The 26,184-nt window shown below is 42.2% G+C and overlaps 1 protein-coding gene and 1 long non-coding RNA gene across 4 annotated transcripts in view; one reads left to right on the forward strand and one right to left on the reverse strand.

Moving 5' to 3' along the window:
* The first annotated feature begins 4,400 nt into the window (after positions 1 to 4,400).
* The window catches only part of Hps3 (HPS3 biogenesis of lysosomal organelles complex 2 subunit 1), a 95,578-nt gene continuing 73,794 nt past the window's right edge, over positions 4,401 to 26,184 (forward strand). The window contains exons 1-6 of one of the 2 annotated variants that reach the window (XM_085682279.2): positions 4,407 to 4,482; positions 7,411 to 7,504; positions 9,774 to 10,265; positions 11,556 to 11,727; positions 11,826 to 11,911; positions 23,298 to 23,487. In XM_085682279.2, the coding sequence (XP_085538405.1) occupies positions 4,441 to 4,482; positions 7,411 to 7,504; positions 9,774 to 10,265; positions 11,556 to 11,727; positions 11,826 to 11,911; positions 23,298 to 23,487 (1,076 nt within the window). In that variant the 5' untranslated portion in view covers positions 4,407 to 4,440. Of the gene's footprint in view, positions 4,658 to 7,410; positions 7,505 to 9,773; positions 10,266 to 11,555; positions 11,728 to 11,825; positions 11,912 to 23,297; positions 23,488 to 26,184 lie in introns of both variants that reach the window. The other variant, XM_048452604.3, reaches the window with a different exon arrangement.
* LOC125412076 (uncharacterized) lies at positions 8,242 to 14,576 on the reverse strand. 2 transcript variants are annotated; one of them, XR_015735801.1, is made up of 3 exons: positions 12,603 to 14,576; positions 11,772 to 12,007; positions 8,242 to 10,008 (listed from the first exon to the last, which is right to left on the reverse strand). It is a non-coding gene; the product is annotated as an uncharacterized LOC125412076 (long non-coding RNA). The 2 variants fall into 2 exon arrangements; XR_007235476.3 differs by having other exon boundaries at positions 12,418 to 14,576.

Consider the following 26,184-nt stretch of genomic DNA (forward strand, 5'->3'; position numbering starts at 1 on the left):
CTGGTTGTACAATAGGTAGAGTGAGGGTCAGATGAGCTCATGTATGCTTGTGTTTCTGTAGTTTATGCTGGTTTTGAAATTGTACTGGATGTATGCCAGAGCCTTTGCTGTATATAGTAGCTTCCCACACTTAGTATTACTGTCTGTGAGATGAGGAGTTTCTCTTGTCTTCCTGAGACTACCAAGATTATGTACTTCTGGGGCAGTAGCTAATGTTCCAGTAGAGAATGTTTTATAACCACATTGGGAGTATGAGATGTAACCACAGCACAGATAACTGTTCACGCAGAGGACCTGTCTTAAAACTTTCAAGATCTCCCAAGTATTAATCAATTGCTTGAGTGATGTAACTGTGGGTATCAAGGAGAATGCTAAAGCATCACAGTTTTGGGGCTCTGCAACTAAACAACAGGTTTTACACAATAGTCTAAAGATTTTTCCCCTCCCCAACTGCAGCACTAGGGAGAACAGGCCCTGTACCTTACCTGGGCAACACAATGAAGCTGGCCCTGTTGGCAGGAGTTCGGGTGAGCTAACCACGAGAATAGTGAGCTTGGGGAATCTGGCCCTGTGCCTCACTTGCCATACGGTGGCATGAGCAAGGAGGAGACATCCTTCCATCCCCACCCCTTACCACACCTCGCCCCTTGCTGCCTATTGAAGGCAGGTGAGTGGGCTCCTGGGTCAGGAGAGTGGTAGAGCTGATCCTGCCCATTACCAGCCGCAGCACTTGGGAGAGCAGACCTTATACCTCACCTGGGTAGCACAAAAGTGCTGACACTGCTGGTGGGGCAGGATTGTGGGAGAGCTGGCCCTAAGTCCCTTGTCTGCCACGTGGTGTTGAGGGCAAAGGAAAAATGCTCTCCCTTCTTAGCCCCTTACCACTTGTGGCAGGTGGAAGAGTTCACCATGAGGTCATGAGAGCAAGAGAACTTCACCTGTCTCTCAGCAGCACAGCACTCAAGAGATTTGACCCTGAACCTCATCTGCCGTATGGTGTTATGAGCAATGGGGAGATGCCCTCCCCAGTTATTTGGTGTCAGAAGTTGTTATAATCTGTGAGAATTTAAAAATTGGGTGTGACCTCTGTGGCCACTGAGCTGTACAGAGGCCAAGTCATTTGTAGTTAGATGCTGTGGCACAATGGTCTTGTATCCTGTCACTTGTATTATTTCAATAAAGTGTCAGTAGCCAGGCAGGACGTATTGGTAGGGCAACCAGGCAGGAAGTAGAGGTGTGGTGACAAGAACAGGAGAAGTCTGGGAAGAGGAAAGACTCAATCTGCAGATGTAACCCAGATTCAGAGGAAGCAAGATGAGAACGTTTCACTGATAAAAGGTATCAAACCATGTGGCTGACACAGACAGGAACTATGGGTTAATGTAGAATGTAAGAGTTAATAAGAAGCCTGTGCTAATAGACCATCCAGTTTATAATTAATGTAGACCTCTGTGCGTTTCTTTAGGGCTGAATCACTGTTGACTCAGGCAGTACAGAAACCTCTATCAACAGTAAGATAGTGAGGCTTTCATGAAATCTCTGACACTGAGGAGGAAAAGAAAAAGGGTACCAAACAGAGCTTCTGCTTGAGGATTCCAATATTGTATATGTCCAGAAGGACATAAGGAAGCTGGTAGGACTTAGAGTCCCAGGAGAGTGTCAGAAAGAGACCAAGTAGGCAGCTCTTATGGGGAGATAAAGAAGATCTAGAAATGGGTTGAAAACATGTGAGGAGAAGAAAAAGGAGGAAAAGAGTAAGAGAGAGAAGGGTAAGGTCCTCATGACAAGATTTTCCAAATCCAGAACATCTCCAAGCAGACTGAGAGACCTGTCAGAGAGAAATGTCCCAAATCACAGAGGAGAGACATCCCTTTTCCATATGATGGGGCCAGGAGAGCAAAAGGAGTATCCTAACACACTGGTGGGTGTGGCTTTTATAGTAATAGACAAAACAGGCAGCTTTGGGCTCACACCCAGTAGAAGAAGAGAGAGCAAGTACAGGGAGAGATAGTCTTTTCATGAAACAGGCACCCAAGATGACTTAGCAAACTCCTAAGCTAATTCAGATTCCCAGAATAATGGTGGAGAAGCATAGCAGGTGAAGGGAAGTCATGGCTTACAATATATATACATATGTGTGTGTGTGTTTCTAAGATATATATTTGTGTGTGTATGATATATATATGTGTGTGTGTGTTATATATATGTGTGTGTGTGTTTCTAAGATAGATATATGTGTGTGTTGTAACATTATATATCATAAAAGATATTATAAGATATATATCATAGGAGAGTCAAGTCAGCAACTAGGTTCAGTTAGGAGACTGGGTCCCTTAGAAAGAGGTCCACTTATGCCCCATCCCAGGTTTCAGTACCAGATACATAAAGTGAAAACAGGGCTGCTCTGAGGTATGGTTTAAAGAAAGGTTCCAATTGTATATAAAAGTCAGGGGAAAGGAGAGAAAGTCATACACTGAACACAACCAGCAGAATAGACTTGGCCAAGGGGGTGGAGAGAAGGAAGACAAAAGAGAGAGAGCAACAAGTGCATAGCAGAGTGTTAGGATTATACTGGAATCAGAAACTGGGGGAAGGGAAGCCAATGAGCTGGAGAAGTTTAGTGGAAGATGTGGGCCCAGACAGGATGCCAGCCTGAACACTTTGTAGCAGTGTTTGCAACACTGAGGGAGCCCGGAGGTCAGCATGTCCTTTGGTATGCTAATAGGTACCAGAACTGGCCATTTGTTCCAAATTTTTGTTTCTTTGTTTTTGGTTTTGGATGTAACCACCTCTAAATCCATCAGGACAATAAAATTAGAAGACTGGCTTTCCTGCACCAATTAGCAAAGTAAAAACTAAGTGGGTAAAGAGAGTATAGGAAGGGAAATAGAGGAGCTATTTCCTTTGAAGTTGTAGTTACTTCACACACCATCAGTTTCCATATCTGGAAACATACAGGAGACTGGAAACCTCAGTTCTGGGGCTTGAATTTTTGCAGGCACCTTGGTCCCTTCTCATGGACCTATTGATACTGCTCAGCATTGTGGAAACTACCCATCACTTTGAGAAAGTTTTCAGGAAGGTGCTTATACAATGAAGTTAATGTTTCATTTTTGTTTCTAGGGTCTTGCTTAGTAGCCCAGGCTGGCATTGTGCTGGTGAGCCATTAGATTAACCCTCCTGAATGCTGAGATTGTACTGATGGACTGTACCACCACACCCACCTTTCCTATATTTCCAGAAAGTTCTTTTGGGATATGTAGTACTAAAAAAAAAATAGACATACATGTCATTTTGTGCCATTCATTCTCAATATATTATGCAGCTTAAATATCCTGGAGTTTGGCTCACACAGAGAATTGAGAACAGAAGCTCCAAGATCCAGGGCCTGCACTTCCCATAGAGCCCACTAGAAAGCCTGCTCTCTCAACAGAGCCTGCCTTTTCTGCATAGCCTGTCCCATTTACAGAGCCTACCCTCCCTAGGCTGCCAAGGAAATAGATCCAGATTTGTAGCAATCTCCAGAAGGGTTAACAACATCAATGGTCAGCTTGGTGTACTATTTTTACTTGTATAATTCACCCAAGTTTCTCCAGCAAATACAGTGTTGTAGGAGGAGGCTGCTTGTTTGTTCCCGGCTGCTTAGCCCTGAAATAATCATGAAGGTGTTCAACATGGATGGAAGCGAAGTTTGCGCTTTTCAATTTTGTCCCAATGTCAACAGAGCAGCCCTCAGTCAATCAATACATACATACACACATACGTGCATACATGCATGCATACATACACATTTTCTAGAACTGTTATAATTATTATACTATCTGGTTTATTAAATCTCTTAAAATAAAGGAATTCAGACTGCAAGTTTCTCCTATACAGAGTATATTTAGAAACACTAGACTGATCATCAGGGACATTTTCCTCTTCCCCTTCTATTATGTGCGATTTAGAGGAATCTTTTGCCAAATGCTTGCAAAGTGTTCACAGATTCATTCAATACATATCTTTTTTGTTAAGCATCTGCAAGGATTTGCCCTTTCAAACAAAACCATTGTAAAATCTACATACAGTATTTCAGAGAAACTCGGGCGTGTTTAATCTATGTTTGGAGGCATATACCTACTTTAGGTTTTGCAGCTCCATCCTTCAGAAACTCAAATGCTACGCTACGGGAAAACAAGAGTGACACCATGAAGTTGATCCAGGCACAAACCAGCACATGATCCAATAAAACACATTCAAGCTTCCCGTCCGGCCAGAAGCAGTAAAGTGAAAATTCAAGAGAAGAATCTGAGGTATCTATCTGCACCCAATGCTGTGCACGTAACTCTACCCGCACAGCCTCTTTAAGAAGCCGAACTCTGGGCGGGGGCAGAGCGCTCACGTGATCCGGAGCAGCTTGCTTGCTTGCGGAAGCCGCTCTGCTGTTCAGTGGCCAAGATGGTGCAGTTGTACAATCTGCACCCGTTTGGGTCGCAGCAGGTAGTCCCCTGCCAGCGGGAGCCGGAGCAGATCTGCTGCGGCGGGCGGGACGCGCTGTTCGTGGCTTCGGGCTGCAAGGTGGAGGCATTCGCGGTGCAGGGAGCAGAGTCGTGCCAGATGCGCTGCGCCTTCTCCACGCTGGGCAGGGTGTTGCGCATGGCCTACAGTGAAGTCGGTGAGGAGCGGCTTTGGGGCGGGGCTAGAGATTCTCTGTACTGGCTGCGGCGGGGTCCAGCAGTTAAGTGCTGAAGGCGCTTTGTGCAGTTGTCATAGCACCTACAGATCAGCAGAAGCGCCTTGGTGGAGTGCTTGCCTAGTTTGCCTGAAGCCTTGGGTCTAAGCTTCCTCTCTGAGGTTGTTCAACTAGTAATCTCAGCATCTGGGAGGTGGAGGCGGGAGGGGATCAGAAGTTTAAGGAAGTCCTTTGTTGTTTAGTGAGTTCCAGACTAGCCTGGGCTACAGATAATCTTGTCTCAAAGCAAAACATAACACACTCAACATAGGCATCCGCCTGCAGCGGCAAGGAAATGCTGACTGATCCAAGTCTTGAAGTAAGGTACCACTTATGACAGACCCTTAAAAAAAATATATGAATGTAAAAATTCTCCAACCTCACATAAAAGAAAGAAGAGGGAAAATGATACCCTGGAGTTCACGGTATGCTCTCCTTCAAAAAATATTCCAGATCACAGCGAGCCCTTTTATATCTGTGAGTCACTATTACTTATTGGTAGTTTGACTTCTGCAAATTCTTAAATACGTGTGTGTGCGCGTGTAAAACAAAGACATGGGCTGTATATTTACACAATTTGCCTTTCTCTTTTAATGAGAGTTTTATTCTAAAATTTGAAGCAATGGGTGATGGGTGGTTTTCTTGCCTGTCATTACTGTTAATTCCTGGGTTCCTTTCATTGCAGTAGCTCTGCCAAGAATCATTTAGAAAGCATAAAAAAAAAAAAAGAAGAAGAAGAAGGTTCTCATTCCTGAACCACACCTTCAGAAACACAGTGAAGTTTCTCTGGAGAATATCAAATGCTTGGCCGGCTTGTGTACTAAGGACTTGAGCCACACCAACTGCAGGAGGCTAGCACTAAGCTGTGATAACCTCATTAATGAAACCTTGAAGAACAAAAATGCTTTTATAATTATGTTGGCTGCCGAAAAGAACTTTAGGAGTCATGTGGGATGGTCTTAGCATCATGGGCCATATAACTCAAAGGTAGCTTTCAGTTCACAGTTGAACCTTTGAGTGTAACTTCTTTTAATCCATGCATGACCAAACATTAATAGACTGACTCCCGACTGTGCCTATGTCCAGAAAACCCGATCTTTGACTTGTCCTTTGGCTTTGTGTTCATATTCTCAGTATGTGGACCCGGGGATTTGTATTCTTAGTGCTCAGTGTCCTCTGCTGTAGCAAATCTACCCTTGTCAAAAATTTCTGTATTTCTATTTACTATAATGTTTTATAGATCTTCTACCCAAGCACAAAGCATTTTCTTTTTCTTACTGTCAGGGCCAAAGGAAACCCCAATTCCAAAACTTCAAAAAGCAGTCCGAATATCCAGAAATGAGGAGTATAGGAGTATTTCTGGCAGTGAGATAAAAGCTAGCATTCCTCACGAACTTGTGAAGCTGGTTCAAAAGGAGTCATTTCCCTTACCTCCAGCAAAAGGGATCTATGGTTTTCCAGTTAACCTGTGGTACCTGTCAGCACATCAAGGTCCAGGCTAGTCTCTTGGCTCCCTCAGTCCCTACTCACAAGTATCCGTTCCATATTTCAGAGTCCATGCTAGTCTCTTACCTTCTCTAACCTAAGCTTTTTTCAGCTCAGACTTCCCTCACCTACTTAGAACCTGGTTATTCTCACTGCTCTCTCTATTTTCCTATCCCCTGCTGTTCTCTCTCTTGCAGATAGCCCTAGCCATGTCCAGTCATCTGGGTATGTTTAGTCTGCTTCTTTCTCTCTCTGCTCTTGACTCTTCCAGATTTTCTAGCTTTTCTCTCTCTCATTGTCAATAAAACTTTCCCCTTCACCATACCATTGAGTGATCAGGTCATGTCTTTTTGACAGTTTTACTTCATTCCCTACCCCGCCAACATACATTTGATGTCAAAACCATCAGATACACTTCCTAATCAGTTAAATGCCATTCTCCTTCTGTAAAATGTGAACACTATGTAAGTCACTCCTGGGGTTCCTGGAGTTTGAGATAATTGACATAAACAATTTGAAAGAATATAGATTTATGTTGCTCGTAATTTGAGAGGTGTGAGTCTACTATGTTTTGGAGAACTCACATCATGGTGACCAGAGATTAAAGTGAAGCAATAACAGGAAAGAACTAGGGCAAGGCAGAATTTCTGGAAGCTTCCTCTTCAGCAGTGATCTTCCTTCCAGATGTTCCCTTTATCTAGCCAGACTCCTTTCTACATTTCTATCCTCACCACACTAAGATCTTCAGATTTTAAATTTACCAGTGGATTAATGCATTCATTCATTAGGGCAGTGCTTATGATCTAGTTACTTTTGGAAATGTCTTCATAAGAAACAACTAGAGGTATGTTCTAAGGTCTTTCTAAGTTCAATCAAGTTGAAATGATGAATCATTACAAGAACACTGCGTATTACATGAGGATGCTTGGCCACTTGTTTGTTTTCTGGTCACCTAGACTCCCAAAACAACCACACAGAAACTGTATTAATTAAATCACTGCTTGGCTATTAGCTCTAGCTTCTTATTGGCTAACTCTTACATCTTAATTTAACCCATTTCTAGTAATCTGTGTATTGCCAGGTGGCTGTGGCTTAACAGCTAAAGTTCTGTATGGCTTCTCACTGACTCCGCCTTCTTTCTCCCAGATTCAGTTTAGTCCCCTCCCCTAACCCCACCCCCACCTTGCTCTGTTCTGCCTGCTCTGCTATAGGCTCAAAGAAGTTTCTTTGTTAACCAGTGGTATTCACAGCATACAGAGGGGAATCCCACATCAATTAGGGAGAAAGTATGTAACAATTTAGAAGGTAAGTTTTGAACTTTTAGCATCATCAGGGATAATGGAAATTGAATTTAGGCTGCATTTATGATGTGAAGAGGAAGGATAACCAACAGACAGAAAAAGACCCAGTGGACAGTGCAGTGTTGAAGGCCCTGCTGCAGGACATGTGTTTATAAGGTGTTTGTGGGTGGTGGTGCAAAAAGTGAAGACCACACAACTCTCCCTGTGTATATTGAACCAGCACAAGTGATTATTTAACATTTTAGCACAAGTATACTGAACCAGTGACCCCCCCATCTCACCCTATGCCTTTATTGAATGATGTACCAGGAACATAATTTGTTTTTAGGTTGTGCCCTCCCTTTAAAGATTATATGAACCCTTGTAGAATTTTCTTTCCAACCATTACCAGAATGAGCATAAGTCTTTGGACTAAATGTTGGTCCATCATTTTTTGACTGTTGCCTTAGGCATGTTGTTGTTAGTAATACTCTGAGCATCAGAGTGATGAATTATAAAACTGGAAAAAAGATATTTATCCTGAAGGGCTTATTTTTAAATGTCATTTTCTAACTTAAATGTGATATAAAAAATTATAGGCAACCAAAGAACTGTAGATGAATTGGACATCATCAAAATTAAAGATTTTTGTATATCTATTCTACCAATATATGGAAAGAGATATCCTAAGGATTTAAAAAATATTTGTAAATCATATATTTGATAAAAGATGGGTCTAAAATATATAATAAACTAACTTGGTGAGAGAAAAACAGATCAATTTATTTTTGTAATGAGCAAATAGAAGTGGAATATATGGCCAACTGAAAGAGCATTTGTCTAGCACACATGAGGTGCTGGGTTTGATCCCTAGCAGTGCATATACAGCAAAGGACTTGAATATACAGTTCTCTGAAGAAAACATGCAAATGTCCAAAAGCACATAAAAGGGACTCTACATCACTAAACATCAGAGAAATGCAAATTAAAGTTACAGTGATATACTCAAATACCATAGTATAGTTCCTTACTTTAAAATTACCACAAAGTAGGTGGGTATGATGGCATAAGCACTCAGAAGGCCAGGGCAGGAGAATCATGGCAAGTCTGAGGACAGCCTGGTCTATATAGTGAGTCCAAGGTGAGACTGGATATATCCTATATACCCTGAGATGGTAGGAAACAGGCATGTATAACTAGCTTTGCTGGTAGTGTGAACTTCCGTTACCTAATTATGTAGGTAACTTGACAGTTTCTAATAAAGTTTAAAATACTCTTGGTCTGTAGCCGAACATAAATTTCCAACAAAAAACAAATTATATACATATAGGCTTATTTGTTACCAAATAAAGTATAGTAGTAATCACATTAATAGGTGAACTATTAAATATTTACGGCACATGTGTTTATAAGATATTTTATAGGTATCCACATGTCTGTATGTTACGTTGGGATGGTGGGTGGTGGATAGCTATGTATCACCATGGGGGAAAAGATACATTTGTTGTTTAAATAATTGGAGGTTATTTCTATTTTGTGTTTATGCTGTGTAGTTACTTGAACCTTTTTCCCCAAAGAAACTTACTAATCTATATGCTTGAGGTTGTTAATTCATAAAGCAGGTATTGTTACAACAAAATGTGATTATTAAGTTAAACATGAATTTAAAAATGGCACATTGTTAAATAGATTGGTGTGATGTATAAAAAAGACAAAAAGCCTTGATGTAACCCATGTTTATAAGAAAGAAAGTATTTGGAAGGTCACACACCAGACTGTGAACGTTAGTCCTTAAGGATGAGACTAACGGGGGAGGTTAATATGCATTCATTTTGTACTTAGCCAGTTTGGTTTCTACAACAAATGTTACTTTTACAGTTAAAACAATCCCATATAATCAATAGTTAAAAGAATATTGACTTGGTTTTATATTTTATTTGGTATCTCTAGTTTTCTTACTTTTCTGAGTTGTGACTTCTTTAGGAAGGGAAGGAAATGCCAAATGTAAATTCTGTTAAACTCAAGAGTCCCTCCCTTAATTCTTTAAAACCTGAATTTTCTAAGTTACATGCATATTGTTGCAGCTGTGACAGAAGCTTCCAACTGCGGTAAGAGGATGAACTTGCGTGACTGAGGTAACTTAACACATACCTCTGTCCCTCAGAGGGCAGTTCTTGTCCTGTGAGTCAGTGATCCATGTGTTGTGTTATGTTATGCATTCCATTTTCAGGCAGCCAATTAAGCAGTTGAATTTCTAATTCTAAATTTTACATGCAATCTTGATTCCTTTTTAGGAGACTATCTGGTAGCAATTGAAGAGAAAAACAAAGCTACATTCCTGCGTGCTTACATGAATTGGAGGAGTAAGAGGACTGAAAACTCCCGTGTCTGCATTCGAATGGTCGGGCATAATGTGGAGACACCCTTCTGTGAAAGCTTCAGAGACCAGATGTCGATAATTGAAATTCCGCTGTCTGAGGATCCTTTATGCATTTCATGTTGTCCTATGAAGGGAGATCTTCTTGTTGGCTGCACAAATAAGTTAGTCTTATTTACTTTGAAGTATTGGATCATTAATGAGGATTTCTCAATGTCGGACTTTGACCGTTCATTAATTATACACATAGATAATATCACTCCTGTTGAAATTTCTACTTGTGTTGGATATGTCGCTGTCATGTCTGACTTAGAAGTCTTAATCCTAAAACTGGAGTCAGACCCTACAAATGGAGAGAAAGTTAAACACCACCCACAAAAAACCAACAACCAATTGCAACAGACAGAAGGTAAGTGATGAATTTGACTTTCTAAAGAACCCCAGTGTCTATGGTTAGACACTTTTCTAACAGGTTTGGGTGTTCTTATCACATTGCTTTGGGTTTGTGACTATTCATAGCTTATTTTGTTTCTACATGTATTTGTTATATGTCTGTAATGGAGCAACTGTATTAGATAAGGGTTTCTAAGGAGAAAACCGTTGGTGTTCTTTTTTGAGACAGCATCTCCATATGTTTCTAACTGACCTGGAACTCACTTGGTTCAGGCTTGCCTCAAACCAGGAATCCTCCTTTCTCAGGCTCCTGAGTATAGGCATTATTGTTTTGAGTCCCTATACCTGGCCTACATAAGTTTCTAATCTTTGTTGTTGTATTCAATATTAAATGACATTAGATATATTTGCCTTCATTGCCATTTTTTTTGTTCCCCAACTTGACTCATGCTAGAATTTTTATTTTTTTTTGTTTTGTTTTGTTTTTTTTAGAATTTTTAAGGAGTGAACTTTAGTGAAATGATGTCTCCACAAGACTGACTTGTAGGCACACCTGTCAGGGGGGCATTATTGATAAACTATTGGTGTGAGAGGGTCTAGCCATTGTGGGTGGTGCCACCTATGAGCAGATAGTCCTGGGGTGTATAAGAAAGCAGACTGAGAAAGCCATGGGGAGCAGGCCAGTAAACATCCCTCCTCTGTAGTGGGGAGCTGTGGTCAGGCCTGCTTTTCATCCCACCTGGCTCCCACACGGCTAGCTTAGCCCCGGAAATAACAACACACAAATTGTATTCATTTAAACACTGCCTGGCCCATTATTTCTAGAGAGTTAGTTACTGGCTAACTCTCACATCTTGATTAACCCATTTCTAATAATCTATGTAGCACCATGAGGTGTGGCTTACCGGGAAAGATTCAGCATGTCTGACCTGGTGGCTGGCTCCATGGCTTCTGCCTCATTGCCCTCCTCCCAGCATTCTGTTCTGCTTACTCCGCCTATCTAATTTTCTGTCCTATCAAAGGGCCAAGGCAGTCTCTTTATTAACCAATGAAAATAACACATAGACAGAAGGCCCACCTACATCACTCCTCCATAGTATCTGAATCAGCTGCTACCCCGAGTTCCTGCCCTGACTCCAGCAGGGGTGGAGTGTGGTCTGAGTATAAACTACAATAACCCTTTCCTGTCCAAGTGACTTGGTTGTAATGTTTTATCACAGCAGTAGAAACATAAGGCACATGCCTTGTCTAAAATTCATTCAGGTAGTACTTCTAGTTGTTAAACTCTAAAATGTTATTTTTTAAGATGTCAGTAATGAAACTTCACAGCTTGAATCAGAAGATTTTGTTATCTGCCTAAAACCCATGGAGCTTCTTGGTGAAAAGTGTGAACAGTCTGGAATATCTGTTAAACTGGAGTCCACAGGATTAGCAGATGAAAAAGCAAAATATTTAAATGTTCAGCATCTGCTATATAGGTATGAGAGCAACTTTTATTCAACAACATTTAATATTTACGTACCTGCTTAAAGTGTATAGAAATTAGATCTCTCCTCTTTTCTTCTTAAACCCACAGACGTTTTGCTCCTGATATTTCATTCTATGTCTTGTCTGATAACATCAAGTTACATTCCCTTCAGCTGCTACCTATTCACCAAACAGGTGAGTGTGGCTGAGTGCGGAGAGGTTTGACACGGGCCTGGACGTGAAGGAAGTTCAGTGTGAAGACATTAGATTTGCTTCTTCTGCTGAGACTTCCTAGGGAAAGCAAAGTTATATTGGTGAAGAGAAGTGAAACCACTAGGAGGGTGTGACCAGATAAAACTTCGTTCTTTTGTTTGTTTGTTTGTTTTGGCTTTGAAATAGTCTGTGGACCCAGTTAAAGAAATTTGTGAGCACTGTTGGAGGATAGGTCTATCTAGGTCCCAGCTGAGTATGGCACAGAGTTTTGTAGGACGGCTGTGGTGTTGTAAGCAAAGTGGGAAAACCTGGTCTGAGTGGAAACTCATTCAGAGTACTAATTTTCGACACTGCTGTACATTGTATTTACTTATACTTAAAATACTGGTATGGGAACATAGCTCAGTTGACCAAGTGCTTTTCTAGCATGAATAAAATCTGGGTTTGATTCCTAGCACTGAATAAACAGGGTGTGGTTGTATACATACCTAATATCAGCACTTGGGAGGTAGAGGCAGGGAAGGTCAGAAGTTCAAGGTCATCATCTGGCTACTGTGTTCTAGGCTAGCTTTTGGCTACATAAGACCCTCTGTTAAAATAATGCTGGTGATTATCACTCTGACTTAATTGGACTGTTTTGGACTCTGGCACCCACAGCTTTTTAAGTGCTCACCAGAAATCTAGTGAGCACCAAGATTGATACCAGAGGCTCTGCACTTGCTCATGGACTGTTCATCTTCAGATGGTTTCTGAAAAGATAAATGTTGCTGTAATCCAATGTCTTTATATCTTTCTTTTAAAGTAAGCATTGAGTAGCTACTGTTATTGACCTGAGTCTAGACAAAAGTAGGCAACATGCTTGCACCTATGAGATTAGTTATCTAGTGGTAAAATCAGATACTCAGCAAATACTGACAACATTGTGGTGTGGACCGCATGGCTACCACTGCTGCTTGACAAAGTTCCAGCATTTTGACATTGCAGACCACACTTCTCCAGCACCTTTTTACTTTCATTTTCAATGGTTCTCAGTATTCTAAGAGTTTTCTTATGTCTTTTCCTTTGGGAAATTTTATATGAGCTTTGAAGGACAAAAATGTATAAAACAGCAGCCTCTTTAAACAAAATAAATCTTTGAGAAAAAAAGTCCCTGTCACTAAGGAACTACGAATCCCATTGTGCCCTTCTAATTACACCAAGAACAGAAAAATTAGAGATCTACTAGACACTCCTAAAATCCAGATCCAGAGCCTGAGGTCATTAAGGGTAAGAGTTCGGTCATGAGGTGTAATGGGAAAAGAGCAAGCTATAAGGACTTTCTACTTTTGGACTACACGTGGGGAACAGGCTCACACAGTAAGACTAAGACACAAAGGGACACAATTGGGGAAAAGCTTAGTACTTATCCCCTTAAGGAATGAAAATACTCTTAAATTATAGTGGATTGTCTGGTTCCCAGAGGAAGTCCTTTTCCCAAGGTCAGGCTTTTGGATAAGGGTCTCCACTTCCTCTGGGCCTTGAGGACTGTTTCTACTTGGTTAAGGCAGTCATTCTCCTTATCTTGGGGGGACAAATTTGTTGCCCTTCCTTGATGAGAGTTCCTGGTAGAGTTACTGAACCTTGAAGAACAATAGACGTTTCGATACTAGCTTTTGTCCCAGGAAGAATGCTCTAATGAAGTTAATGGTGGCTTTCTGTCCCTGAATCATTGAGTCTGCCTTCAGTCTTTCCCGTGGCTAAACTATTAGGTACAAAAGGTGTATAATTTTTTCAATAAACACTGCTGGCAGCCATCCCAAATTACCCTCAGATCGTGTCTCCCTTCTCCTTTCCTCTGCCAATTCCATTCAGCCTTCTTGGACCTGAGCCCTCCCATTCCCAAGCAGGTCTCTGGTAAAATTAGACACTAAAATTGTTAGACACTGCGGGACGGGAACCTGGTAGCCAAAGCCTGTAGTAAAAGACCCTGACTTTCTCTGGTGTCTAAGTGCTTCCTGAGTCTTGGTTCAGCAAAGGGAGGAAAAGAGAGTATTCTCAGTAGAGGAAGCCCCAAAGCTTGGCAGAGAGTGTCGCGAGCCTTATTCCTGAGCGGGCATTCTGCCCTTACTTAGAGGTCTGCAAGTAAATACTCAGGATGACTCAGGATGACTTGTTCTAGGAACAAGTTTATTATGCCAATAGTCAAATCTCCAATTGTTAGCAGGTATGGGCAAACATCAAACTATAACAATCATTTAAATCCCTAATTATTCTTATATCAAATATAAGTAAACATCAAACCTATAACAATCCTAGTCAATCAATCACATCACACCTTCAATAACAATCCTAGTCAATCAATCACATCACACTTTCAGTCACATCACACATTCAGCAAAGGTTCCTATGTGTCCTAGGCAAAGTCTTCTATCCTATCTTACTGAGGCATTGGTGTATACGACCTGATAATGGTCCGTGGCTCTCGACCTAGGCCTCTGGATCAGCAAGTCTTGATCCGCAGGCAAGAGCTAGTTCTCTGGCTCTTGGACGGTCTCAGCTGTGAGGTTGCTGGTTCGTTGGATTCTCTATGACCGCTCTGACAGCATGTCTAGCAAGTCATTTTGAGAATGTCACCTGGTCGTGAGCCTCAAGTTTTTATACTGTCTGTGGCTATGTTGTTTTTTTTTCTTTTTGGATTAACACACATGTCTGCTTATCATATAGTTACGTCACACTTGTTCACCAGCTCAAACTCTTATCACCACTGCACACATTGCTTCATGCTTTTTAGTTTCATTTTGTATGTGACACCTAATATTGCGCCTTAACATTTCTGGGCTTATTTTTATAAACTCATATCATTTCCTTTAATATTGTCTCCTAACACTCCTGGACTTATTTGTCCTTACAGAATCATAACAGAGAGTCAATTTGAGGAACTAAAAGACCCAAGAACAGAGCAGAGTAAAGGAAAGGGGGATGTGATACAAGGCTGGAGATCAGCCAGGACCAGTAGCCAGGCAGAGGGTCAACTCTTTCATTTAGTGAACTTCCCATAACAGTTGGAACAAAAATTTCAATTATTCCATGGCCAGTGTTACCTACCTCTGGATTCATTTTGTCTCAGCCTGACCTGCTTTCTGTTCTCCATTAACAGTAGCTTTTTGGCCTTCCTCAGATATGCCAAACATCCTTTTCTGTAAAATCTGTTATTTCTTCTACCTAGACCTAGAATATGCTTTCTTCTGATCCTATGTGAGTGATGTATTTTCAGCATTTATTGCACAGCTCAAATGTCACCTTACCACAGACGACTTCCCCGGTTTTCTCAGTTTGAGTTACTGTTATTTTTAATTATGTGTGTATGTGTGTGTCTGAATGTGGGTTTGCGCATGTGAGTGTAGTACTGGCAGAGGCCATTGAAGATGTCATAGGTGGTTAAAAGCCACCCCACTTTGTTGCTTGGAGCTGAACTCAGACCATCTGTAAGAGCATCAAGAGCTCTTTACTGCTGAGCTATCACTCAGACCCTTGGCTTTCTCCATTCAAAAAAACCTCTCTTCACTTTAGTTTATTTGTTTGTTCTCTGTTATAATAATTTCAGCCACATGAGGCTGATACTTCTGGGTTCTAGAGGTCATGTAGGTACAGACAAGCCCTCACACAGAAGTGCCTAATGGCCCCCAGGGGTGTTAAAGTGCCCCACAGGACCCACGTGCTGTGGATTACATCATTCACTTATGATTCAGCTAAGCCCTTGTGTGCATGCATGGTTACATCATCCATGTATGACTCAATTAAGCCCTTGCACTCATGCGTGAACTCTATCATCTGCGTATGACGTAGCCATGTCAACCGCCATGTGCGCATGCATTAGGCAGCTTTTAAAAGCTGGACTCGCCATCTTCCTCACTGATTTCTCCAGGCCTGTAATGCCCCTCTAGTAAACTCCTAAGTGGGTTTGTTGCATGTTCCTTGTTTCCTTCTCACTCATGCCAGGTAATTTCTTTGGTGCTGTGAGACTCAGGAGACTCTCCTCCCCAAGCCCCTCTCTCGTGGTCAAGATCTGGAACCAAGTATTTTTTCCACAGTGGCCATGTGTTCCATTTGCTTGAGTGTAATTTCTATGCACACAACCGGCTTCAAGTGGTGAGTTTTCCCCATTCTGGTCAGCTTAACTGTTTCTTTGAGCCTGAGGAATTGACCATTGAGCTCCCGGAAATGTTCTGGTGTTCCTAGAAATGGGGGGACAGCCCCCAACCATGGTCTTTTAGGCCACGGTTGAGCCCTTCACTGACATTCATCTCTGGATTGCATCCCTTAGCTAAAATCATGTTTAGACCACCCAGGGTTCCTAGATTCTTTCTTTATTTCTTTTTCTTATCTTTTCTTGCCCCCACACCATGAAAGGCTGCTAAGAGCAGCCTCTGGCCTCTCTGGTTTGTGAGTGGCCCGACCAAATCCAATCAGGTTATAGCACCTCACCTGTGGTTTTTGCCACCGATTTTGCCGCGCCTATAGGGGGGAGACGTCCTATATAAGCCTTGTGGTGTCGCTGTTTTGTGGGTTTTCATGGTTTCAGCTGTGGGTAGCAAGCCATCTAAGCCCATCAATCCACCCTCCTCCCTGGGATGCCTTTTAGAGGCCTTTAAACCTCAGGCCTTAATGCCCTACTTACAGATTCCCACACTTGTCCATCTTTCTTCTAAAAAAATGGCCTCCTTACAATTTAGATAACAATGTGAAGTGGCCACCTAAGGGCACCTTTGATCTTGATATCTTATGGGGGCTTTCTAACTACTGTCAGCACACAGGCAAATGGAAGGAGTTTCCTTATTTCCAAGCCTTTTACTATCTAAGCTCCAAGCCTAAGCCCTTTTTCCTTGCAAGTTGTTTGCCTGCTCACATGTTCCTGGCTATGCTATCAGCACCGGAAGAAACTTTCACTTCTGCTCTGGACCCAGCTAACAAACTCTTGTCTTTTTTACCTCAGTGGGCAGCTACTCCCATTCCTTTAGCTCCTACCCCATTCCTTCAGCTACTGCTCCGAACCCCCCTAAGAGATCCACACCTTCCCGACCTCAATAGACAGATACTTCCACTCCTTTACTTTCTGCTGCTTTGCCACCTCCCTTCACTCGCTCTTCAGTTCTCTCTCCCCCTTCAATAAATACTCCATCAGCCCCGCTGGATCATTCTTCCTTTCCTGTGTCTGGGGGCAGCACCCTCCCAGCTCTGGCACTACCCTTACTCCTCCTCTCACATGCTCACATGCTGCTATGGAACCCAACCCTGACCAAGCCAAGCTGGCTGCAGTTCTTCCATTGTGAGAAGTGGCCAATGTAGATGGATTGATTAGGGTACACATTCCTATCTCTCTCTCAGAATTCTCCCATATATAACAAAAACTATGGTCTAATTCTACCACTTTCATAAAGCAATTCCAGTATATTACCCAGTCTCATAATCTCACCTTTCAGGATAGCTATATGATCCTATCTAATAAGCTACTTCCTGAAGAGCACAGGCAAGTTTGGGAGCAGGCCAGACTACATGCAGAGGAGATTCACCAAACACATGCAACAGGAACCTTAGGAATTTTAGCTAGGGACCAGTTTTTGACTTGCCTCCTGGCAGGTCTCTGCAAGGCTTTCCTCAAGTCAGTAAACTATAATAAGCTCTCAGAGGTCATTAAAGATATTTAAGAAAATTCTTCTGCATTTTTGGAACACCTCACTAAAGCTCTGTTACAATACAACTTAGATCCAGAAAGAACTGAAGGTAGACAGTTACTCACAACTCTTTTTTTTTCCTCAGTGCTACCCTGACATTAAGGCTAAACTTAGGCTCCTTGATCCTGCAGGCAGAAATCTGAGAGTTGGCTTTTAAGGTGTATCATGTGAGCAATCACTGTCACAAGCTAGCCATGGCCCTCCCACCAGCTGAGGTGGTAGATTGCTGATCGATGCTGTCTGTGCTGCTCCCTTGCCCCCTGGGGCTCAAGAACTGCCAGGCCCATTTTTCAAATGTGGTCGAACTGGTCACTGGGCCTGAGCATGCCCTAACCCTCATCTTGGTCCCACAAGACCTTGTCGAAGATGCCATAGGGAAGGATATTGGGCAGTCAATTGTCCTCATGCACATAGTGGCATGGAGACAGCAAACCCAGAAAATTCACAAGTTGTCCTTCTAAATCTGGCCATAGACGAGTGAGCCTGCACAGGCTCCTTTGTCCCAACCACAACCGTTATCTGTAACAGGGAACCACGGGTATCAGGATGGTCAATCTTCTTTCTCTTGGACACTAGAGCTACATACTCGGTACTGAGGGAATTCTGGGGGCCTACCTCTCCTTCTAGTTTCCCTATTGTTGGGTATGGGGACAGCCTTATCTACCTCAGAAGACTCTACCACTTAACTGTGTTTTAGGGGTATTTATCTCACTCATTCATTTTTAGTCATGTCAACCTGCCCAGTACCTTTTATAGGAAGAGATCTTTTAGCAAAAGTAGGAGCTTCCATTTCATTTGCTCCTTCTATTCACCTTACTTCAGACTCACCAGTAGCTCCTCTCCTCCTCCTTATTCCCTCCCAAACTCCCAGTCCCAATGTGTCTTTTCCTCTACCAGCCTCTCAGATAAACCCCCAAGTATGGGACACCCCAAACACTTCTGTTGCTAAACACCATTCCCCCATTGTTATCCAATTACAAGATCCTACTAAGTACATTATCCAAGCTCAGTATCCCTCTTTCTCCAGAGCCTTAGGGGACTTAAGCCTATTATCTCTGACCTTCTAAGAATAAAGCTACTTTGCCCAACCTCTTCTCCCTTTAACACTCCTATACTTGCTGTTATAAAACCTATTGGAACCTATCACCTTGTTCAAGATCTCTGGCTCATTAACTCCACGGTGGTCCCTCTTCATCCTGTAGTGCCTAACTATTACACACTTCTTTCCCCTATTCCCCCAGGAACCTCCTACTTCTCAGTTCTAGGTCTCAAGGATGCTTTTTTTTTTTCTCTTTCTCACAGCTCTCAATCTCAATATCTTTGCCTTCACCTGTACTGACCCTGACACTCACCTCTCCACACAGATCACCTGGACTGTCCTTCCCCAGAGATTCTGGGACAACCCACACCTATTTGGTCAGGCTTTAGCCTCTGATCCACTTGCACTCTCTCTAAGTCTAAACTCATACAGTATGTAGATGATATTTCACTTTGCAGTCCATCCTTGGAGATCAGCAAAACTGACACCTCTGCTTTTTTAAATTACCTGTCCAAAAAGGGCTATAGAATCTAACCTTCTAAGGACCTCTCAGATCATTTACTTGGGGTTGACTATTACCCCAACCCAAAAAGCTATTACCCTACACAGAAAAAAACTAATTCAGTCCCTTGCAGTTCCTTCTACAAAAGAAGAGGTTTTATTGTTCCTAGGCTTCCTGCATTCCTGAATCCCCTCTTTTTCTCTCCTTGTCTGCTGCTTATACAAGGCCACTCTCGGCTCTCTGCATGAGCTCCTTCTCCATCCCATTACTAAATCTTCCAGAGACTCCAGCAAGCTCTTATCCAGGCCCCAGCTCTTCATCTCCCAGATTTAACTCGTTCTTTTTCCCTCTATGTAACAGAGAAGGAGGGGTCCTTCCCCTTGGGGTCCTAGGACATCAGCTGGGACCTTCCTTTGCACCTGTAGTGTACCTGTCAAAAAAACTGGATCTCACCACTCAGGGCTGGGAACCCTTCATACATGTTTTAGCAGATGCTGAGCTTCAGATTAGAGAGTCAAAGAAACTCCTGTGGGTCACCCACTACTATATTCTCCCACCACAATCTGTCCCATCTCTTAACTTACAAAGGCTTACAAAACTTACCCGCTTCCTGAGTTTTTTCCTTCCAGGTGGCACTAGTAGAAGATGCCACACTCACTTTCCAATGCTGCCCACCCCTTTATATCTCAAATCTCCTACCTCAACCTAACATTAATTACTCCCCATCTCATTCCCGCATAGAATCCTTAGAGGATCTACTGCCCCACCTCTCACATATACAGGAGGGCAAACTCTTCCAGGTCACTTATGTGTGCACTTGTGTGCCACCTGGTACACAGATGGCAGCTCCTTTTTATGTGAAGGGACCCATAGAGCAGGCTATGCCATAGTGTCAGATACTGGGGTAGTGGAGGCACAGGCACTCCCTGCCCATACCACTAAGAGCAGGCTGAGTTAATAGCCTTTACCCATGCCTTCCAGTTAGCAAAGGGACAATCTTTAAATGCTTACACAGATTTCAAATGTGCCTTTTGTATTCTCCTGTCCCACACAGCTATCTGGAAGGAGTGTGGGCTTCTTATGACAAAAGAAGGATCCATAACTAACTCAAGTTACATTATGGACCTGTTGAAGGCCTCCCACCCCCCAAAGCTATAGGAATTATTCACTGTCGGTCTCATCAGACTGACAGTTCCATTATTTCCAAAGGAAATAACTGGGCTGACAAAGCAGCTAGAACAGCAGCATTCCAGAGCCCAAACTTACCTCAGTCACCTCAGGGGTTCATAGAGTACAGCCTGCATTCTCACAGAAACCCCCTGACATCCAGCAAATTCTGTCCTACCTATATCAGCTCTTTCATCCTAATAGCAAAGCTCTGCTTCATTTTGTCAAGGCTCACCTCCAATTCACCCTGAGGACTGTCAAGAGCCCAGGTGGTGAGAAACAATAACAAGTTTGGGGACATTCACAGCCCTTAAACTCCAAAAACTCACAAAACATACTTTAACATAACAGGTTTATCACTGACTGCAGCAGTGTCTCCTGGATGTTAAGGTAATACCATGATGCTAAAGCGACCAAGTGCCTTAAGATTTGCTTCAGGTAAAACATTAAGGGGTCTAATAATTCCCCTTTCCAATAATTTCCCCCTTCTTTTCCTCCCCCCACCCCATCATCTTCCATTGCAACATTATATCATCATAATCATAAGCTTTTAATATGTCTAAAATTTATTTCTTTTCAAACATTTTTTTTAATCAGCTACAGGGAACCAATTGGACCTATCTAAATGTATCAGACTTGCCCAGAATAAGTATCATTTAATCCTTCCCTTATCATTCCTGGTCTCATGAACCCCTGAAAAATTTCCTCCTCCACCCCCCCAACCCTTTATTTTCCTTCTTGGTACTCTCCTCCCTTAATCACCGGGATCTAAAATTTTTTCCAGACATAATTTTCTGCCTTTTCAGCATCTTGCAAGGTCCAGGCTGCCAGCCAGCCAGTTCTGCAGAGCTGGGAAAAACACAAAAGTAATCAGCCACCCCAGGACATGGTCAAACATCTCAACTCTCCTATGCTCACAAAATCAGCAGGAAGCAGTCACGGGAGACAACACCCCATTCCCACCCATTAAACTCCCCAAATTTTAAAATAAACAAAAAAGTAGAATATAATGATTTCAACCACATAATGCTGATACTTCCAGGTTCTAGAGGTCATACAGGTGCAGACAAGCCCTCAGACAGACGTGCCTAATGGCCCCCAGGGATGTTAAAGGGCCCCACATGACCCACATGCTGTGGATTACATAATCCATTTATGACTCAGCTAAGCCCTTGTGTGTATGCATGGTTACATCATCCAGGTATGACTCAGATAAGCCCTTGCACATATGCATGAACCCTATCATCTGCAAATGCCTGTGCTAGGCAGCTTTTAAAAGCTGGATGTGCCATCTCTGCACACTGATTTCCCCAGGCCTGTAATGCCCCCTCTGGGTCTCAAGTGAGTAGGTGTATTAGAAGCTGAAGAATTTGCTAAGGTATTTTATAAGAGGAAGCAACATATGTAATTGTAACATTGTCATGTATGTAGAGATCAGTTCTGTTCAACTAATGCTCATATGTGCACCAGAAAGAAGAAATGGAGATGACTTGGACTAGGTGTAGACAGAGCAGAATTGGATTTTCAGTATCAATGGGTATCATAGAAGGAGGAAGAAGACTTTAGAAAAAAACTTTGATTATAAAAATATGAAACTTATTTTGATAGTGAGAAAATGGTACAATAAACCCCTACAACTTACACATGGCAATATCCCGATCCATTCTTGTTTATTTTGATGATTATTTTAACTTCTATACCTTTTCTCTATTAATATTTCTCTAAGCAGGATCTGAGTATGTTTTATTTTAACAAATTTAAAATATTTCTTATGTAAAAATTTTACAGTGTCATTGAGTCTCTTTTCAGGACACACATTTTTCTCATCCTCTAAAGATTTTTTCCCCCTACAGTTCATTTGTTTGAATGAAGTACATAAACAAGTTATATTTATACATCTTGATTGATTTCTATGTCTTATATAGGATCAGCCTTATCTTTTTTTTGTAATTTCTGTAGCATGAAATTGGACATTTACTGTAAAGCTTTTCTAATCTGAATTTTGCTGATTGACTCTTCACAGTATCATTTATCAGGTTCCTGTTGTACCCACTTTCTTTAGTGAGTTAGTTATTGGATCTCAATTCATGCTTTTCAGTACATTATTAGCTATAAGTTGCCCTTAAGCATTTGAAATATAGCTAATAGAAACTGAGATATATTATAAATATAAAACACAGACTAGATTTTGAATGTTTAGTACCAAAATAAAAAAAAATCTTTTTTGTTTATTGTTTGTTGAAATGGCAGTGTTTTAGATATGCTAAATTAATAGATAGTATTCCTGTTTCTTTTTACTTTTTGGAAATGCTAGAAAACTTTAAGTTACAAATGTCAAATAATTGTGTTTTACTGACCATGTTGATGGAGATTTAGGCTTGATTAGGGTATTATTATTATTGTTATTGTGCAAGTAGTTTTGCTGTCTCTTGGAAAGCCCTTGCTTTTGTAAATGTTAACTGGATTCGTGAAATAGCCAGGACAGCTTGAAGACAAACAATTATATTTTCACTTATTATAAGCGGAAACTCACACTGCAAGAATAGGAAGTTCAAGCTCTGCTGTGTCCTGCAGCAATCACCCAGAGAGAGCGAGCACCTAGTCCATCCCAGTTTTTATTCCTGGACTCCAGGTAGCCACGCCTTAACTATGTTCCTCTTCTTAGAGGTCATTGGTTAGCAAAGCTTCCCCCATCATGTTTCCTGGTGGGCACTACAGTATTAAAGCCATCAATGAGTGTAATTTAGTTCACTTGTTGCAAAATGGTGTTTTCCTAATTACCTCCTCCTTTTTACATTTCTTACTGTCCACTTCCCCTTAGCACCTTATAGTCTCTGATAGAGTCTAGTCTTATCAAAACTGTAGTTTGCATAGGAAAATGACAGTATTGATTCTCTTCTTTCATTTTCTGGCTTCATTGCATGTCTCTCTTTCATTTTTTCAATGCAGGTTTTCCTCCTGATGGAAAAGGTTTGTCTCAGGAAAAAGAGCTGCTGAGTCTCTTCTGTTTCTTCTCATTACCTCATGTGGGCTATCTATACATGGTTGTGAAATCTGTTGAGTTATTGTCAGTCTATTGGTATCCTGAGAAGTCTCAGCAAGCAGTTCTCACACCACAGTTTTTGCACGTCATCACAAGGTATGGCTCTGGTGTTGCTTGTTAGCCTTTGACTCGCTTGCTTTTCTCTAAGTTTTCAAACTGGTGCTGAACTCTTTGAGAACTTTATGCCTGTTATACTGGTTTTATCAATGTTAAAGTTTAGCTTTGCCATTGCGGTGCTGCCTAAGACTGAATGGGAGACCTTGTAAAATCTAAAGTTCTTAATTAATGAAGGCTTTCAGGGAATTATGAAGAGTTGGGTGCAGTTGAACATATGTTTAGAGTCCCTTTCTGAACCTTATCTCAGGGCCACCATCTCCTCTCAGTGTGAACTGAGTTATTTCATAGTGGTTTAGAACTCAGAACAGTCAGAAATGATCTGATTCTATTCCTCAGTTATATTATATTATCATATATTAATTATCATATATTATGTGATCAGTCATAGTGAGGTCATGATTCGCCATTATGTGACTAGTGGGTATCAGTTATTTTCAGGGTAGTCTTGGGCTGGCATGCTGAAAAATAAATTGATTTCTTTCTTTTTTAAAAAACAACATAATTCTTTATTGATTCTTAGGGATTTTCCCATCATGCACCCCAGTCCCGCTCACCTCCTCATCCTCTATATCTGCCCCTCATCACCGCAGCATCCCTCCCCTAAGAGAAAATCCTCCCAAAGTTAATTTTAAAAAAAGAAAAGAAACAAAACCCACCTTGCTCCTCTTTTTTTCCCCATCTCTCCAACACCTTTTCATTCATCATAGTAACATTGGGAGATGTGGTGTATGACACATTATACCCTTTTTGTCTAGTCAGTCCCGCCCACAAATGCTCATTGTGATAAGTCATTTATTTGATTCAAAGACTCTGGCCCATCATCATCACTGAACCCTCACCAAAACTCCTCCCTTTTTGGTATCCTACTGTTTCCCCAAGTCACAAAGATCCTGAACCTATTGTTCTGCAGGATCAACTCTTCATGTACCAGCAAATTATAGATGGTATAGATGCTAGGGTGGGCCAACTGAAGACCTAGGATGTGGGTCTGATTGGTGGCTGAGCTAGTCTTGCTGGGCTTCTGGGACTGTTCCACTCCAACAAGATGTTGACCAGCTCTCGTAGGCTCATGTCATTGGGGCCAGCTCTCCCGCCCCCATGATGAGGGCTAGGGCCATCTCTTCTGAGGGGGGGGATGGGAGGAGGGGACTCTTCTACTTAGTGCTCCTCTCAAGGAGCAGGGCCAGCTATCCCAGGGCCAGTGAAGGCTGGCTGAACACAGCCCTCAAATTTCAATACTCACAGTCCTTATGAACCTCTGGGGTAACATGGGCCATGGACATCAAGACAGACCCCAGCTGCAGCATACATGGAACTCAACAGCAACTGTTGTCTAGATGTCGCCAAGGCACAGGTGGCAGGATGGGCTATCCATATCGTTTTGGACCTGGCAGCATTATTGATCCTCAGACACCACCAATTCAGATGGTTGGTCAGACCCCAGACATCTTCTCAGCCCTTGGTGGTCAAAGGAGCAATGAACATCAACTCAGGCCCTGACTGCTGTATGGCCATGCGCACAGCCTGGACCTGGATGTTACCATGACTCCTGGCAGTTGATAAACTGATTTTTTTTCTTTCTCTTTATTTTTTCTTTCTTTTCTTTTCTTTTCTTTTCTTTTCTTTTCTTTTCTTCCCTTTTCTCTTCTTTTCTTTTTCTTTTCTTTTTGAGACAAGGTTTCTCTGTGTAACGGCTCTGGCTATCCTGGAACTATCTCTTGTATACCAGACTGGCCTGGAACTAACAGAGTTCTTCCTGTCTCTACATCCCTTGTGCTGAGATTAAAGGCATGCACCATTGCCACTCTGCGATATATCTAAATTCTTAAACTGGAGTTTGATACTATTTAATTTTTATCTTCATGGTAGTGTCGGTTTTATATTCTGTTTCTTCTTTTTTTTTCATTCAAAAATTTACACTTCCTCCCCACCTCCCATTCCCCTCCCGCTCCCCCACTTACCTTCCACCCTCTCCCTCCTTAAGAGAGGGCAGGGAATCCTGCCCTGTGGAAAGTCCAAGACCCTCCCCCCTACATCCAGGCCTAGGAAGCTGTGCATCCAAATAGACTAGGGTCACAAAATGCCAGGACATGCAGTAGAAACTAGTCCCAGTGCCTTTATCAATGGCTTCTCAGTCAGCCCCCATTGTCAGCCACATTCAGAGAGTCTGGTTTGATCACATGCTGGTTCAGTCCCGATCCAGCTGGATTTGGTGAGCTCCCATTAGAACAGGCACACTGCCTCAGTTGGTGTTCCAACCCCTCGCCCTCTTGTCTTCCTTGCTCGTCTTCTCCCTCCTTCTACTATTCAATTGGACCTTGGGAGCTCAGTCTATTGCTCTGCTGAGGGTCTCTGTCTCTATCTCCATCCTTCGCTGGATGAAGATTCTATGGTGATATTTGAGATAATCATCAGTGTGATTGTGGGGCAAAGACAGTTCACACACCCTCTTCTTAGCTGCCCAAGGACCTAGCTGGGGACATCCCCTTGAACACCTGGGAACCCCTCTAGAGCCAAGTCTCTTGCCAATGCTAAAATGGCTCCCTTAATGTAGATATCTTCTTCCCTGCTCCTATATCTGCCCTTCCTCCATCTCCACCCTCCCACTCCCCCAAGCTCTCCCCAGTTTTTCCCTTCTCCCTTCTCTCTCCCCCTCTCCCTTTCCGCTATCCCCAC

Source organism: Myodes glareolus, chromosome 20, assembly GCF_982192425.1.
Source record: "Myodes glareolus chromosome 20, mMyoGla1.1, whole genome shotgun sequence".
Taxonomy (NCBI): domain Eukaryota; kingdom Metazoa; phylum Chordata; class Mammalia; order Rodentia; family Cricetidae; genus Myodes; species Myodes glareolus.